The 14,704-nt window shown below is 37.3% G+C and overlaps 1 protein-coding gene across 5 annotated transcripts in view; it reads left to right on the forward strand.

Moving 5' to 3' along the window:
- The window catches only part of LOC126291547 (uncharacterized), a 115,126-nt gene extending 100,636 nt beyond the window's left edge, over positions 1-14,490 (forward strand). For all 5 annotated transcript variants that reach the window (XM_049985047.1, XM_049985051.1, XM_049985049.1 and 2 more), the window contains one exon: positions 10,425-14,490. Coding sequence is in view for 1 of the 5 variants with exons in the window: in XM_049985051.1 (XP_049841008.1) it covers positions 10,425-10,428 (4 nt within the window). In the remaining 4 variants the exon portion in view is untranslated. The remainder of the gene's footprint in view (positions 1-10,424) is intronic.
- Positions 14,491-14,704: the final 214 nt, after the last annotated feature.

The raw sequence follows: 14,704 nt of genomic DNA on the forward strand, positions 1-14,704 counted from the left end.
CTCTCTGTACCCAGCTAAATCACAAAAATAATGAAAAAACTACAGGCTGATTTCTAATGTTACACTGGACTTTCCACAGTGTGGAAGTGAATGACAGGGAAATCCTTATGCATACATAGGAATGTCTATTTTCCACTAAATGTGTTAACAGTATATTTGGGATACCGAAATTAGCAACTGATACAACTAAAGCAAGAAACAATCATCATCAGTATCTGTGTAAATCACCACTGTTGCACTGTACTGCTACAGGAAACTGATTGTTAGCCATCGTGTATGGGATAGGCTACTTCCCCCACCAAGTGTTGCTCACTCGTCGGTTTACAGACTGTAGCTCTACAGAGTGAAATCATTAGCTGATTATGGTAGACCGAAGAAACTTACGGCCATTCTTAAAGCTAAATGCTGTTGTACACAGTATTAGCACAATATCTTCTGTAGAGGACTAATTTTTTTGTCGACTGTGCTCACACCAAGGCTAAAGTTTCATAAGACTTCTTTGGGATAGTGAGAAATTCAAAATTGAAAAAGGAGGTGGACAGGGAGATTCCAAATCACAAAAATTACTCCCTACAGATCAAGTGAAATATTTCAAAACATTAATCTGTAAAAACTAAGATCTAGTACAGATTAATAACAGATAGTTGAGCCACTTTCAATTTGCTGATAACATTGTACTGCTAGATGAGACAGTACAATAACACCGACGAATCACAAGTCGGCACACACAGCAAACCCATAAGCGATCGCCGGCCAAATACACGTCGTCCTACAAGACGACCAACAAAAATCGTCCCCACTCAAATGATGTGTGTTGGGAACTGTCTGGTGAGTCAATGCAGTCCAAACCTCACTGCTGCTACGCCCCAACTGAACTTGTGCCGCATGCCAACTCAAATACTGCCAGGTCCAAACTACCTGCTGGCACGTTCCAACTGACTGGTTGACACATGACGACCGGGAAGTAATAGTAGTCCAGCAAAGATAATATGGCAGGGCTTATATGAATAAGCACTACTGCTGCCGCTCATTTACAGGGAAGGCAGCAACTCAGTGACAGAAGTAACTGAAACTAACATAACAAGGTGGCAGTAGAGCAAAAACAGGATGTTAAATAATAGATGACATGAACACGAGCCACGCACGGCTCACCCACCTTGGACCCCCCCCCCCCCTTTTTTTTTACCGCCAATACGACCTGTACGTTCCTTCTCTGCAGCCTCCCGGTGTCCCCTTTCGTCACCTGCTTCTTTCTGAATGGGTGAGAGCCCTTCACCACCTTAGCTTCAGGCACAGGTTTTTGTTCATTTTGACCTCAGTTCGTTCCCGAAGGATTCAGTTATCAAGCTGACCGATCGCTGCAGATTTCTCAGAACTTCGCTCACAACTTGCCAATAACGTATTTTTGTACACTGATGGTTCCAAGTCCTTGAGATCAATATAAAAGTTCAACTACAAATGGAAGAACTCCATAAAATGAGTTTGAAAATGGGCTTGTTAATCAGTTATTATGTGACTAAAATAATGTGTTATCAGTTCATTGAAAAGAATGTAGTACGAATTAACAACTAAGTACTGGGACCTGTTGACGAGTTTGTCTGTAGGGCAGTTGGCCAAGGACTTGGGATGCAGGGGGGCATAAAGAATAAGCAGGCCTGGAGTGCTTTCAGTAAACAAATTTGGATTTTCAAAACTTGCGTTTCTGATATGTGCAAAAAGGAAAGTTTCTAGGCAGTGTGTCAGTTTATAGCAGTTTGACACAGATTTTTAATCCAAAAAAGAACATTAAACAGCTGTGGGCTGCCCAGCAAGCGACAGAGAGATGTGTGTTGGGATTTACTGGGAGAGACAGGAAAACAGACAGACAGGGCTTCAGAGGAACACATAATTATGGCCATAATGAAAATTAAATGGAGGTGGTTGGATCTGGAGACAATTGCCTAATGGGAAGTGGGCACTGAACAGCAGAAAATATGCATGACCATGTATATCCAAAGACTGAAGTATTTGGAATGGTCTAGCAAGGGGACTGTGAAGACTCGTTCTTGTTGATTTTCTTCATGGCCAAAGTACACTTACAGTGCTTGTAGCTTTTCCATTGCATGCTGCTGTTGGCGATTCAGTATCATTGTTCGCAGCTGAGTGGATGACAGTATACGGTAGCCAGTGAGAATCGTTTAGTCTTATAATGCAATCTGTCACAAATATTTTGCTGTTATTTTACAAGTAAGTCACAATTTCCAATGTTATGGTTAGGCTGGAAGCTAATACTTGAGTTTTAATTGCTGGGAGTGAAACACACTACCAGCTAACTTCATTTACGAATGAGCAGTGTGGTTGGCTATCCACATCCAATTCATCATTCTTTACATTAACACAACGAATCAAGGATTGGATGTGGATAGCCAACCACTCTGCTCATGTGTAATTTTTTTTTTTTTCATTTGTAAATGAAGTTAGCTGTTGTTGTTAAAAATAAACAAGCTGGAGGTCATAAAATGAAAAACACTAAGTGAAGCGTAATTCTGTTGCCTACAGAGAAAGGTGTCATCTCTATAAGACCACTGAGGCCTCAAACTTGCCACTAGAAGGACATGGCCACACCCATTCGACGATTAACGACCACGTGCACGCATTGACCCACTGGACTCGATAGTGCTGAAAACAAGATAAATGGAACCTTGTGTTAAGAGCAAAGGGATGTAACGTGTTTCCTTACTCCGGAAAAAGTTCAGGGAACAGAAATTCACTGAAGAAAGACACAGATGTACAGAGAGCATTATGTGTCCATTGCAATTTCAAAACTCAGTCTGACCTCTGGGTCAACGGCTGTCACTGTGACTCACTGGTCTTTATTTTCGAGTGCATCTAACTGCTCGACAGTGGCATCAGTAATGAGGCGTTGTATTCCAGGTCATGCTCTGGCGGCCAGCGACATCTGTCCTTCCTTGAATCACTTGTGCTGAGCCTTGTCGCTTGCAACAGACATGTAATGCTCTTCGTACATTTGCTATTCTTTAATGAATTTTCATTCCCTGCTGTCCTTCAGAAGTCTGAAAGTATACTATGCTCTATTACTCTACTTTTGAAGCCTGCGTTACACTATTTTCAGTATGTAAGCAGCAGAGGGTCCAGAGACGCATGTACTCGTGTCATCACATGGGTGTGTTCCCATGTCCCATGTTCCTCAATGCTGTTATAGGCACTGCACCTTCTACTTTAGGCAGTGACATTACAATCCCTTCAGCAGTTTTTATTTTACAGCTTCAGTCTTGTTCTTTTTTTTAATTGCTTTCCATATTAACAAGTGGAAAAGCTATTTAAGAATTATTGAATCTTAAAATGTTGTTTTATTAAAAGCTATTTTCAATTACTGTTTGTGTGAAGATTAAAATTTGATACAGATGTGTGAAATGAAAAAAATCATAAACATCAATAATAGTGTTGACTCTGTTAGTGCTGAGGTCTTCAGTAGGAAGATTGGTTTGATGCAGTTCCCTGTACTTGTCTATCCTGTCCAGGCCTCTCCATTTCAGCGTAGCTAGAGCGACCTACTTCCATCTGAACCTGCTTACTGTGTTTGTACCGAGGTCTCCCTCTACAATTTTCACCCCCACACGTCCCTCCATTAACAAATTGATAATTCCCTGGTGCCTCAGGGTGTGTCCCACCAACTGATCTTTTCTTCCAATGAGAAAAAAATTGCATTTGCTGCACTAAATACAAATATAGCTGCAAATTCTGCCTCAAGATAGCTAATAAATGCTATTTCATAGCAAGTTGTATCCAGGTGAACTATTTTATGACACAGTTTGAAAGTGCTTTATTTTCTGCATATAGATATTGAAAATGTAACCAGTTTTTGGGTTTGGTATTGCACATCATCTCATTTGATGAAGCCCGGTTTGAAAAGGTAAGCTCCACAAAAACCTGGTTGCAAAATAAAAATTGCATGAACCCAATGATGCCCTGGTGCCATACTAATGGTTGGTGCTTGAACATTGTCTTTATAGGTAGTACAAGGTAGGACACAGCTATGGGACTTAGCGTCCTACAACAGTGAAACATGTATGTTTGTCCACTGGCTAAAGTTCAAAAGTTTATACAGTGGGGACACTTGAATCTGGCAGTTTCCAGTGGTGGCTGTTTTGAACTGTGATTCCATCAAATACGGTTAGAGGTCAGGCCTGAGCTTCCTTGTGTATGACACTGCCAGCCTCAGCAAGCAGTTTTGTGATAGTCATTACCAGATATCTTGTGTTTTGTGTTGCTCATTGTTTTCTTTTCTTTTTTGGAAATGGGTGAAGAGATTCACTCTGGTCCAGAACAGAGTTCAGTTGACCTAAAAAAAAAAAAAAAAATACGAGTTTGCTATACCTGTGATAGTGTGTTGGTTCTGATTTTGCAGAAACATAGCACACCAGTGTGCCATGTGAGAGGGAGACAGGTCTAGTTTCCCCACGCTACTCCTCTCCCCTCTAGTGGTCATAATTTAGTTTGTTTAGGCTCACAGCACACTGCAAGTTTAGTGTCCACACCCTGCACTATTGTGACCAGAAAATGAAACTCGCCATTGCATTTCGACCAGACAGAAAGTCTGCTCCAAAAGTGTGAATGCAGTTATTTTCCATTCCGGTCCTATTTCTGCACTAAGTACCTTTTGTCTGTTCTATATGTAGTATTATCAGGTATGGGTTGCACGGCTATAATGCACACGAAAGGTCTAATGCAGTATTCTGCAGGTTTTGTAATTATAGAATAGGGTGGGAAATAATAAATAATGTTGAGAAACACCTTGAATAAGAGAAGCACTCTGTTTGGCGGCAGGAAAACACTGCAGGGCAGGGACTCAACAGAAACACTCACTTGTTGAAACCTTAAATAGAGCCAAAAGAAGAAAACAAGCAAAGACAATTAAAAAAAAAAACTTAAAGTTTTTGCAAAAGCAAACGTTCCAGCCAGAAAGCTTCCTAATGCTCAACCTTTTAATATGCATGCTTAATCAAGTAAAAACACAAAAGATTAGATGTTTATTTTCCCAAAAAGAGATGCGAGATTCACCAAAAATTCTACATTTTCCAGTTGTTACTTATGGCTCCACGCCATGTGATTGACATCCAAGAATCCATTGTGCAAAATTTGCCACTTTCTCCCCCTTACCTCCCCTTTCTCACATGCCAACCCAACAGATCCTCACATTGCAGGACGTAAAATATTTAAATGCATCAGTGATCTCTTTCAGCACTTACCCACTTGTGTGGATTATGATTATTTTGTTGTAAAATAAGGAAAACCATAAAACTGAAGTTACAGTGATTACAAGGGTACATTACAGAGTGACACACTGGTTTTCTTCATACAAGTAAATCGTGTTACAGATGATAGTTACACTCTGGAATTGCCATGTGTGTGAAATTTGTGCGGACAGTCATTTTATATTAAAAATGTGGGAGTTGGTTCATGTTTACTCACATATTAAGTTTAAAATAGCAGAGTTTCATAGTAGTTTTACAAAAAAATAACCATTATCATCTTTCTGAAATGTGTTTAATGCAAAAATTACATTAAAGTTTTTAAAGCTGAAACAACCAATAATACTCTAAAATCATTTTCATGAAGCCTACCTACATCCTATGGATAATCTACATCGGAAGAATCTGATGGTGCAATAGTCATTTACGTTTCTGTGATGAATTTATTTACTTGCAAATCCTTTGTAGCTGAAGTGTTTTCACTAGACGCTAGACATTCATTTGAAGTATGACACTGTTTTGCAAAGAAATGTTTGTTGCCTTTGTTAGTTGATCACATAACTGTTTACAACATTTAAAAGAATGTTTTGAGTTCGATGTGACAGGAGATGGTCAGCTGAAGAAAATTGTGATGAGTGATGAGATATCGGTATCTGAGCCAAAAATGAGGACAGAATAGCAGGCAATGCTGTGGCATTAGATCACGTTTCTCAACAAATCAAAAGAAGCATGCCACAAAGATCTTGGCTATCATTTTTGAAGAGGCTAAAGGACAATTGCATTCCTGTAGAAGCATGCATAGCTAGAGGAAAGGCAGATCCTACATATAGGGAAATTAAGTAGGCCTATGTAGTTAAGAAACTAACGGCCTTGCAGCGGTGGTTAGAGTGGTTTCCATCAGATCACCGAAGTTGAATACTGTTGGGCTTGGCTAGCACTCTGACAGGACTGTCCAGGTCTGCCGAACTCTGTTGACAAGCAGGGTCCACTCAGCCCTTCTAAGACCAGCTGAGGAGCTACTTGATTGAGAAGTAGTGGCTCCGGTCATGAAAGCTGACAACAGACGGGAGAGTGCCCTGAACACACGCCCCTCCATATCCACATCCAATGACACCTATAGGCTGACGATGACACTGTAATTGATTGGTATTATTGGGCCTTCCAAGGCCTGTCCCAGTGGAATTTAGTTTAGTTTATTGTAGTGTAGTTAGAGTTAAAAGAAGAAGCTGTTTGAATATTAGGAGCTCAGATGGAAAGGTGGAAGAAATATATAGAGCATCTATATAAAGGGAACAAAGTTGAGGACAGTGTTATAGAAAGAGGAAGTAGGTGAAGATGAGATGGATGAAATGATACTGCATCAATAATTTGATAGAGCACAGAAAGACCTAAGTGGAAACAAGATCCCTCAAGATGGGCAAAATACCTCAAACTTGGGGAAAATGTAGCAATTCTATTTCCTAAGCAGGGGAGTGCTGCAAGTACGAAAACTGTTGAATCATCAGTTCAATAAGTCAGGGTTGCAAAATAACGACACACATTATGCATAGGAGAATGGAAAAACTGGCATAATATGACCTTGGGGATGATCAGTTTGGATTCCGAAGAAATGTAACTAGAGGTGAGGCAATACCAAGCATTAGACTTACCTTAGAAAATAGGTTGAAGAAATGCAGAACTACACTCATAACATTTAGAGATGTAGAGAAAGCTTATGACATTGTTGAATGGCATCCACTGTCTGAAATTTTGAAGATAGCAGGGATTAAATACTTATATCTAAAGGTTATGTACAATTTGCACAGAAACCAGACTGCAGTTTTAAGAGTCAAAGGAAGTGAAAGGAAAGCAGAAGTTGAGAAGGGAGTGATACTGGGCTGTAGCCTATCACCAATGTTACTCAGTCTGCACATTTAACCAAGAAACCAGGGGAAATATGAGATTCAGGGAACAGAAGTACAAACTTTCTGGTTTACTGGTGACATTTTAATTCTGTCAAAGATGGCTAAGGGCTTGGAAGATTAGTAGAATGTAATGGATGATGTGTTGAAAGGAGATTATGAGATGACCATTATAACATCCCAGCTCCTCCACCAAATTATAACATCCTAGCTTCCTCAACCAAATTATAACATCCCAGCTCTTTCTGCACCAAATTATAACATTTCAGCTCCTCAACACCAAATTAAAACGTTTCATTAGGAGGTGTCTGCTTCGTGCAAAAGGTCTTGAGTTCATATTGACGACAACAAGTAATTCTTCATTACAGACGTTTATTTACAAACAGAACTGACAGACTTCACAGACTCAATAACTGACTCTCCGAGCTAACCGCACTCCATATCCGAACTGGCAACTGACAACTCCTAGGTGTATTAATATCTTTCCAAACAATGAGAGTCTTTGACAATGTTTTGTTTACACGATAGCAATTCACGACTTAAAACTAAATTAGACAGTACAGAATTTTAGTACAGATTAAAGTAAGTAAAAGGATCAGTACATATAAATTCTTACAAGCATAATTTCCAAATAGATTTTATAACATTTTTCTACCAGCTTCTGGATAACCTTCACCAGATTCGTACCGATGTTTCCAGAAATATCTTGACACTTGATTCCGGACACTTCTTGAGTGATTTAGAACAACCATTTATATGCAAAATGATTCAAATCGTGCTTCAAAACGCAAACAAATCTTTTTAGCAATACTTCTTGATACAAATCGTCCCTCGAAACTAGGCTATGAAACAGTCTTCACAAGTTTTCGCATTTTTGCGATCATAATATAGAACTTCTCCATAGAAAGCTCCAGAAGTGCGCATCAAACGCTCATCCACAGACCCTCTCTTTAGCTGGTGAGTTTTTAAAAGTATCTTGTCCATATTATATGAAATAATTTAGCTCAAAACTGATAATTTATACAATTAAGCAGAGCTACAGGAAACAGTGAGTCTTTCTTTTACAAAATGAAATATAATTACAAAATTGAATGAAAATAGGTTACTAACACTAATATATATTTACATTAGTTCTATTTTTGTTCTTTCTGTGCAAAATGTCCTAATATTGACACAGTACAATATTTAAACATCACTAAAGTTTCCCTTTACATTTTGCATATCAGTATCGACATCCCCTAAAAGTCTACAGTATCGAATACTTCAATATGTCCCAATATGTCCTGTAATGGTACACCACGAATAAGACTAAGTTAATGGAATGTAAGTGAATTAACCAGTCAGTGTCGAAGGAGTTTAGATTAGGAAAGGAGACACTAAAAGAAGTAGTTGCATTATGCTATTTGGGCAACAAAATAACTGATGATGGCCAAAGTAGGGAAGATATAAAATGCAGACTGGCAATAACAAGTAAACCATTTCTGAAAAAAGGAATTTCTTAATATCTCATATAAATTCAGCTGTAGTCTTTTTGGGAGTTATTTTTCTCGAGTGCAGCCTTGTATGGAGGTGAAACGTGCTCAGTAGGCAGTTAAGACAAGAAGAGAATAAAAGCATTTGACATACGGTGATATAGAAGAATGCTGAAGATCAGATGGGTAGATTAAGTAACAAATGAAAAGGTATTGAATAGAATGGGAGAGAAGAGAAATTTATGGCATACCTTGACCAAAAGAAGGGATTGGTTAATAGGACACGTGGTGAGCATTAAGGCATTGTCAATTTGTTGTTTGAAAGGGATAAAAAATATAATGGGGAACTAAAGCCTGAATACAGTAAGCAGGTTCAAATGGATATAGGCTGTGGTAGTTACACAGAGATAAGACTTGCACAAGATAGCCTAATGTGGAGAGCTGCATCAAACCAGTCTCCTGGCTGCAGACAACACAATAAAGAATCTTGTTTGTGGATGAAAAAATATCCGGGTTTTTCCCAAATCTCCCAGTTGTCCCAGGGCGTATATACCCTGCCTGATACTGAGTTGAATGTTTTTCACAATGTAAGAACGCCCATTAAATATTAACTGTCAGCAAGGAAGCTGCATGTAACCATTTCTTCTACACTGGCTGTTGGGAAGCCCTCGGAATCAGTGAAGGCGATGGCCACATTCACAGTTGTGTGCCCCACAATTACAGTAAGTTTGCCACCAGCTTTACACTACATGTCATTGCGCCTCACAATTTGGAAGCCTCTGCAAATTTTTATAACGAGCAATTATGAGCTCAGAAAAGAGCACCACCTTACGAAAAATATTTTGCACATCCTTATAAAAGTTTTCAGTATGCCGTGTCTTGGAGCCCTCATATTGAAGAAAATGTATTTTTTAAATATTGGCTGACTGGTTTCTGGCTTTGTTCATTTTCACAAGCCTCATATTTTGTATTTGGGACACATTTGCCAAATTTGTAACACCTACAATAAAATAAGCCAGCATGACACACATTGAACTCCAATACGATCAAATTATCTGTTACATATTACACATAGTTGTATAGTTGTCACCTGAATCTGATCATGCTGGATAATGAAGATCTGAGCTACACCTGAAGTGTGATGACATAAATAGAACTGCCAACACCAGGTATACCCCAAATACAAAATATATGACGTACAGAAATGGGCAGAGCCTGAAATTAGTCAATATTCAACATCCATCCTTGTTTGTTTCATGTAGGGGTCACTTTTTTTGCAAAAAATTGTCTATTCATAAGGGTGTTTGTGATAAAAATGCAACACATCTGGTCACAACAAATACTTCAACTCACTAGTAACAGTTATTGTTGTCAGGTAATATGCCCTATTTGTCATTAATATCTCTCTCTCTCTCTCTCTCTCTCTCTCTCTCTCTCTCTCACACACACACACACACACACACACACACACACACATCTATGTGCGTTGTCTGACAACCATGCCTCCATCCTTGCTCCCCTCCCTGTTTTCCTTTCCCTGTTGCTTCTTAACCTGGGTTGTGAGTAACTAAATCCACTTTCCCTTCTTCCCTTTCTTTCCCCTCTCTCCTCCCTGATGAAGGAACATTTATTCCGAAAGCTACGAACTTAAATTTTCGTTTGTTTTTTGTGTTTCTATCGGCTGTACTGAGCTGAGGTAAGTACTGGCCAGCCCCTCTATGTTAAGCATTAACTTGTGACATGCACATGATGTATAGAATGTGTAACTAACTCGTCTCCAAATTTGCTTTTTATCCTAGGTGACCATTGACATCAAAGTGCTATTACGTTACAGCAGTCTTGGTTCCAACGTACACATCAGATGGAAGCTGATTGTCAACAACATAGGCACTGGTGTGAAATGGTTTTATGAAAATTGTGCAAAGCATTGCTCACTTTGCCTCCGATTTTAATCCACTGGTATTTAGTAAACTGTCGCTCTGTCAGAGCTTAAATGCTTCATACACTTTTCACCTGTTGTGGGCACATTTGTGCCTTTATTTCCTGTCATGTATTTGACAATATCTGTAAAGACTTGTTATTGAAATTTTGCCCTGTAGTGGTGTGGAATAAGATTATTTTTATGAATTATTGCCAGTTCGTAAGCACTGAAGTAACTGCAGGTAGATAACAAGATACCATTGTTATATGTGATATTTCTGATAGAGACAATTCATTTTAGCTTTTAAAACTGTCATAGGAGGTTTATCACAGAACTTGTTCACTCACTTATATCTGTGGAATGGACTGATGTTAATATTTGGTTCAGTTTTAGGAAATTTGTGTGTATAGAGAACGTCTCTTCATGTACAGTGAATGCCCATGATTCTCATGGGCATTGCAGAAAGTGATGTACTTAAGTGTGTGCACATGTGCAAAATCTCGCATAGGTATTGATATAGTCAAAAAGTGATAAACAAACTAGGATATGTTAAATTGTGACATTATTTGAACTGTGGTATCAGTTTTAGTGAATATTTCCTTCGAATTTGCTTCAATTTCGTGATTCTTGAAGGTGTCTGGAAAGTTACAGCCCGTCTTTTTGGATCTGCTGCTACTGGTGAAGATATTTGTCAGTAATGTGAATTGTCATTTGTTTAAAATCCTTTTCTCGTCATATATGGATACAGAGGTTCCAGCTGTGAATTGAGGTTGCAACAGATTTAACTGATGTTGGTGCATTTTGTTGCTGTGATTCCTAAAAGATATTTTTACATTTGTTGATACATTGTATATGTTTGTTTGTTGTCATAGCAGAGACTGTTTTAAAATGAGAGGAAAGTAATTTTAGACTGAAATATGTGTCATTTGCTTGGTTTTCAACCAATGTCGGATACAAGAAGCTGATATTAATCAGGAAAGATTCCATGTGGTTTTTTTTTATATACTGTTTTGTTTGTGTAATAGACAGTTTTGGTGTAATCAAAAAGAAAACATTTTATGCATTATTTGTAGCTTGCTTGTAATAAAGTTTCATATTCATTTTCCTTGTAATCTGAAAATTACTGACAACATAGCTACAGTTATTTATGCGTACAGTTGGTGACATTTTAGCACTGTCACACAAGAATCATTTAAAAGTTTTTTCCTTCTGGGCAGACTCCTTGAGCAGTTAATTTTTTCAGTGAATAATAAAATTTCTGAGAAATTTTGTTTTAATGCTCGTTTCAGATGGCTAGGGAAAAAAATTTGAGTCAGGTCTTTATGGAAGAACACTTTGTCTTCATTGTGCCTGAAAATATTTTTGTCAAACGTGAGAGCTGTAGTTATAAACGTAGCTTGCTCAAATGTAACATTTGTCCTGTCTCAATAATACAAAGCTTTTCATAAAAGTGGCAGATGTAATTACATTGTGAAACTAATGAATAAGTATTTTCTTGGCTTACAAAGATTGTTCTTAACAGTTTTTCAAGAATCTGTATTTCGTTAGCATCAGATGTGTGTACTGTTTCCTTGTAAAAAGAAAAAAGTTGTTTAGTAAGCAAGCTCATAGTGTCACTCCTATTCTATTGATTCTTTTCAGTGTCTTGTTTCTTAGTGAAGTAGTGCTACATTTGAGATTTCCTCCCATGTCTTTGGGAATCTATGAGACTCAGTAAGGCAAGAAAAGATTAATTCATCAGTTTTTGTAATTTGTATCAATAAGGAGGAGTAATATGTGTAGAAACAAACAAGCAATAGTTAAAAATCATCCTGAGTTATGTAAATACAGTATAAGAATTAGAATGGTAATGTTAATAGCTCTTTACTTTTTTTAAAGAGCAGTATCAAATACATTTCAATGAAAATGATTTGTAAATATATAAATATGTATGTATACACCAACCGCATTTGCGGTCGAGTAGTAGCACCATTATTTTTGACCTGTGGGAAATGGTATTCATTGAAACCTTGTCTTAACTAGGTCGGCATTTTGGGCTGTAAAGCTGCTGGAATGTGGTAGAATTTTGAAATGTTACAAGCAATTAAAAAGCTTCATATTTATTTATCTCTCTAATATTTCATAATTCCACTTTGTAAAACCTCTTTGTTAGTGAAAGTCATTTTCAGTTAAGTGTTTCTCCCCACTTCAGTTCTCTTCCTTTAAATTTTGTTTGGCAGGCTGTATATGTTTGTTACTTTGTGTAATAGCATCAGGTTGTCACCAGACTTTCTATCCTATTGGAGTACCATGCTGTACCAGAAATTCCTAGTGTTAATAGTTACTACAGGAATCAAATTACACTACTATGTGAGCTGAAGTGGTTTTGCTAAGTAGTATCCCCATTTTACAGTGATGCCCTTCAGCTAATAATACCAATACTTCTTCACTTTACTGTGTAAAATATATTGTGTTACTCTAAATTTGTATTATCAATCATTTTAGAATATTATGAACAAATGTGTGCACATAGAACTTTTGAGTTCTTACTTGTGCGAATACTCACCATCTCACTTGTACATCTTTACAGACAGCAGAAGCCCTCCATTGTAAGTGCTGTTAACTGAAATTGTCCTCTCACTGAATACAGTCCAAAACTTGTATTATTAAACTGGCTTCCAGTGTGGATTTGCCAATGAAATTATTCAGCATAGATGTTGTCAGCACAAACATCTAAGACTTTTGTTTATCTGGCAGCTTTAAAGACCAGGACAGCCTGAAATGCCATTTGGCTCCAAACACTGATAGTTCTGGAAATTCTGTATTTATATTTTTGTGACAACTTACCATGATATGTATATAATCTCCAAAGTATCTTCCTTGAGGCAAGTGCCTTGTGAATTTTGTTTGCACGCAAGTGTGTTAAAGCCTTCTAAAGCACTTATTGTGTCCATATTTAAAACAGATTTATGAAGGCTTAGGAAGATTTCATATAAAATTTCTTTGAAGTTAAAAATAAGTACCTAACAGTAAACCAATATGATGAAGCATGCAATTCCTAATATATGGCAAGATAATACATTACTTGTAATCCACAGTATTTGGAGTCAGAAAGTGGTAATTATCCATAGCAACTAGAACAACCAGTAACTTATGTATTTAATAAAATAATATTTTAAAAACTATGGAACAGAGTTGTGCTAACACATATCTCAGTCTGAATTGATGTACCTGGTTTGTTACGTTAATACAGACATAGTACAACTCAATCTACCTATGTGAAGGAAACTGTTTCTAATTACAACTGTGGGCATTAAATGCCCTTTCCATTCAGTCATGGAAATAAGAAGTGCCGCGAAGTGCTATGATCTCTACAGGGTGAGCTTCAGGAACAATATTTCAGTTTTTTCAGAGAAAAGATAATGTTATGGAATATTTTATCTATACAATTAAATTTGTTCAGAAAATTGGGTTACAAGCTAAGTAATCTTAATTTTAGATACTAGCTGACTGTTGATAGATTGGGTTGTAAATGTGTGTTTCATTATATTTTTTTTTTTTTTTTACTGTTGGTTACCATTTCCATAATGCCGGTAGTTAAAATAATGTTTTTTTTTTTTTTTACCATTGTTATTTGTACCACGTACCAGGACTGCATAATCACTTATTAATATTTGCACATGTTGTTCCATTGCTATTGCAGGCAGATGTTAAATGAACCGAAAATACCTATTTTATTTTTAAAGTTTTTTGACCATCTTAATAATTATGTTCAATGAAAAGTGCACTTGTTTCGAAATGCCTGTAAAAAGAATTATATTTTTGCATGTAGTGTTAATTATGTCAGGTTCATCATAATAGTGCCTATTTATCACATACTGTACCTTATTTTATGATCTACCTTTACCATTTTTCAAAAGAAATTAAAGTTTATAATAAATACTATTTAAGTTATAGACAGAAAAGTGTCTCAATTTATTTTTGTGTGTGTGTGTGTGTGTGTGTGTGTGTGTGTGTGTGTGTGTGTGTTTTTCACTTGTGGCATGCTGTTGGCTCTAAAAAATAGACCCGCACCTGAATCCACAGAAACTCTTGGAACTTAGAGTAGTTTCAGACATCATATGGATCAGTTCTGTTTTATTAAAGCAGAGAATTAATTATATAGTCTGTCATTATAAA

The sequence above is a fragment of the Schistocerca gregaria genome, chromosome 9 (assembly GCF_023897955.1).
Source record: "Schistocerca gregaria isolate iqSchGreg1 chromosome 9, iqSchGreg1.2, whole genome shotgun sequence".
In the NCBI taxonomy this organism is placed as follows: domain Eukaryota; kingdom Metazoa; phylum Arthropoda; class Insecta; order Orthoptera; family Acrididae; genus Schistocerca; species Schistocerca gregaria.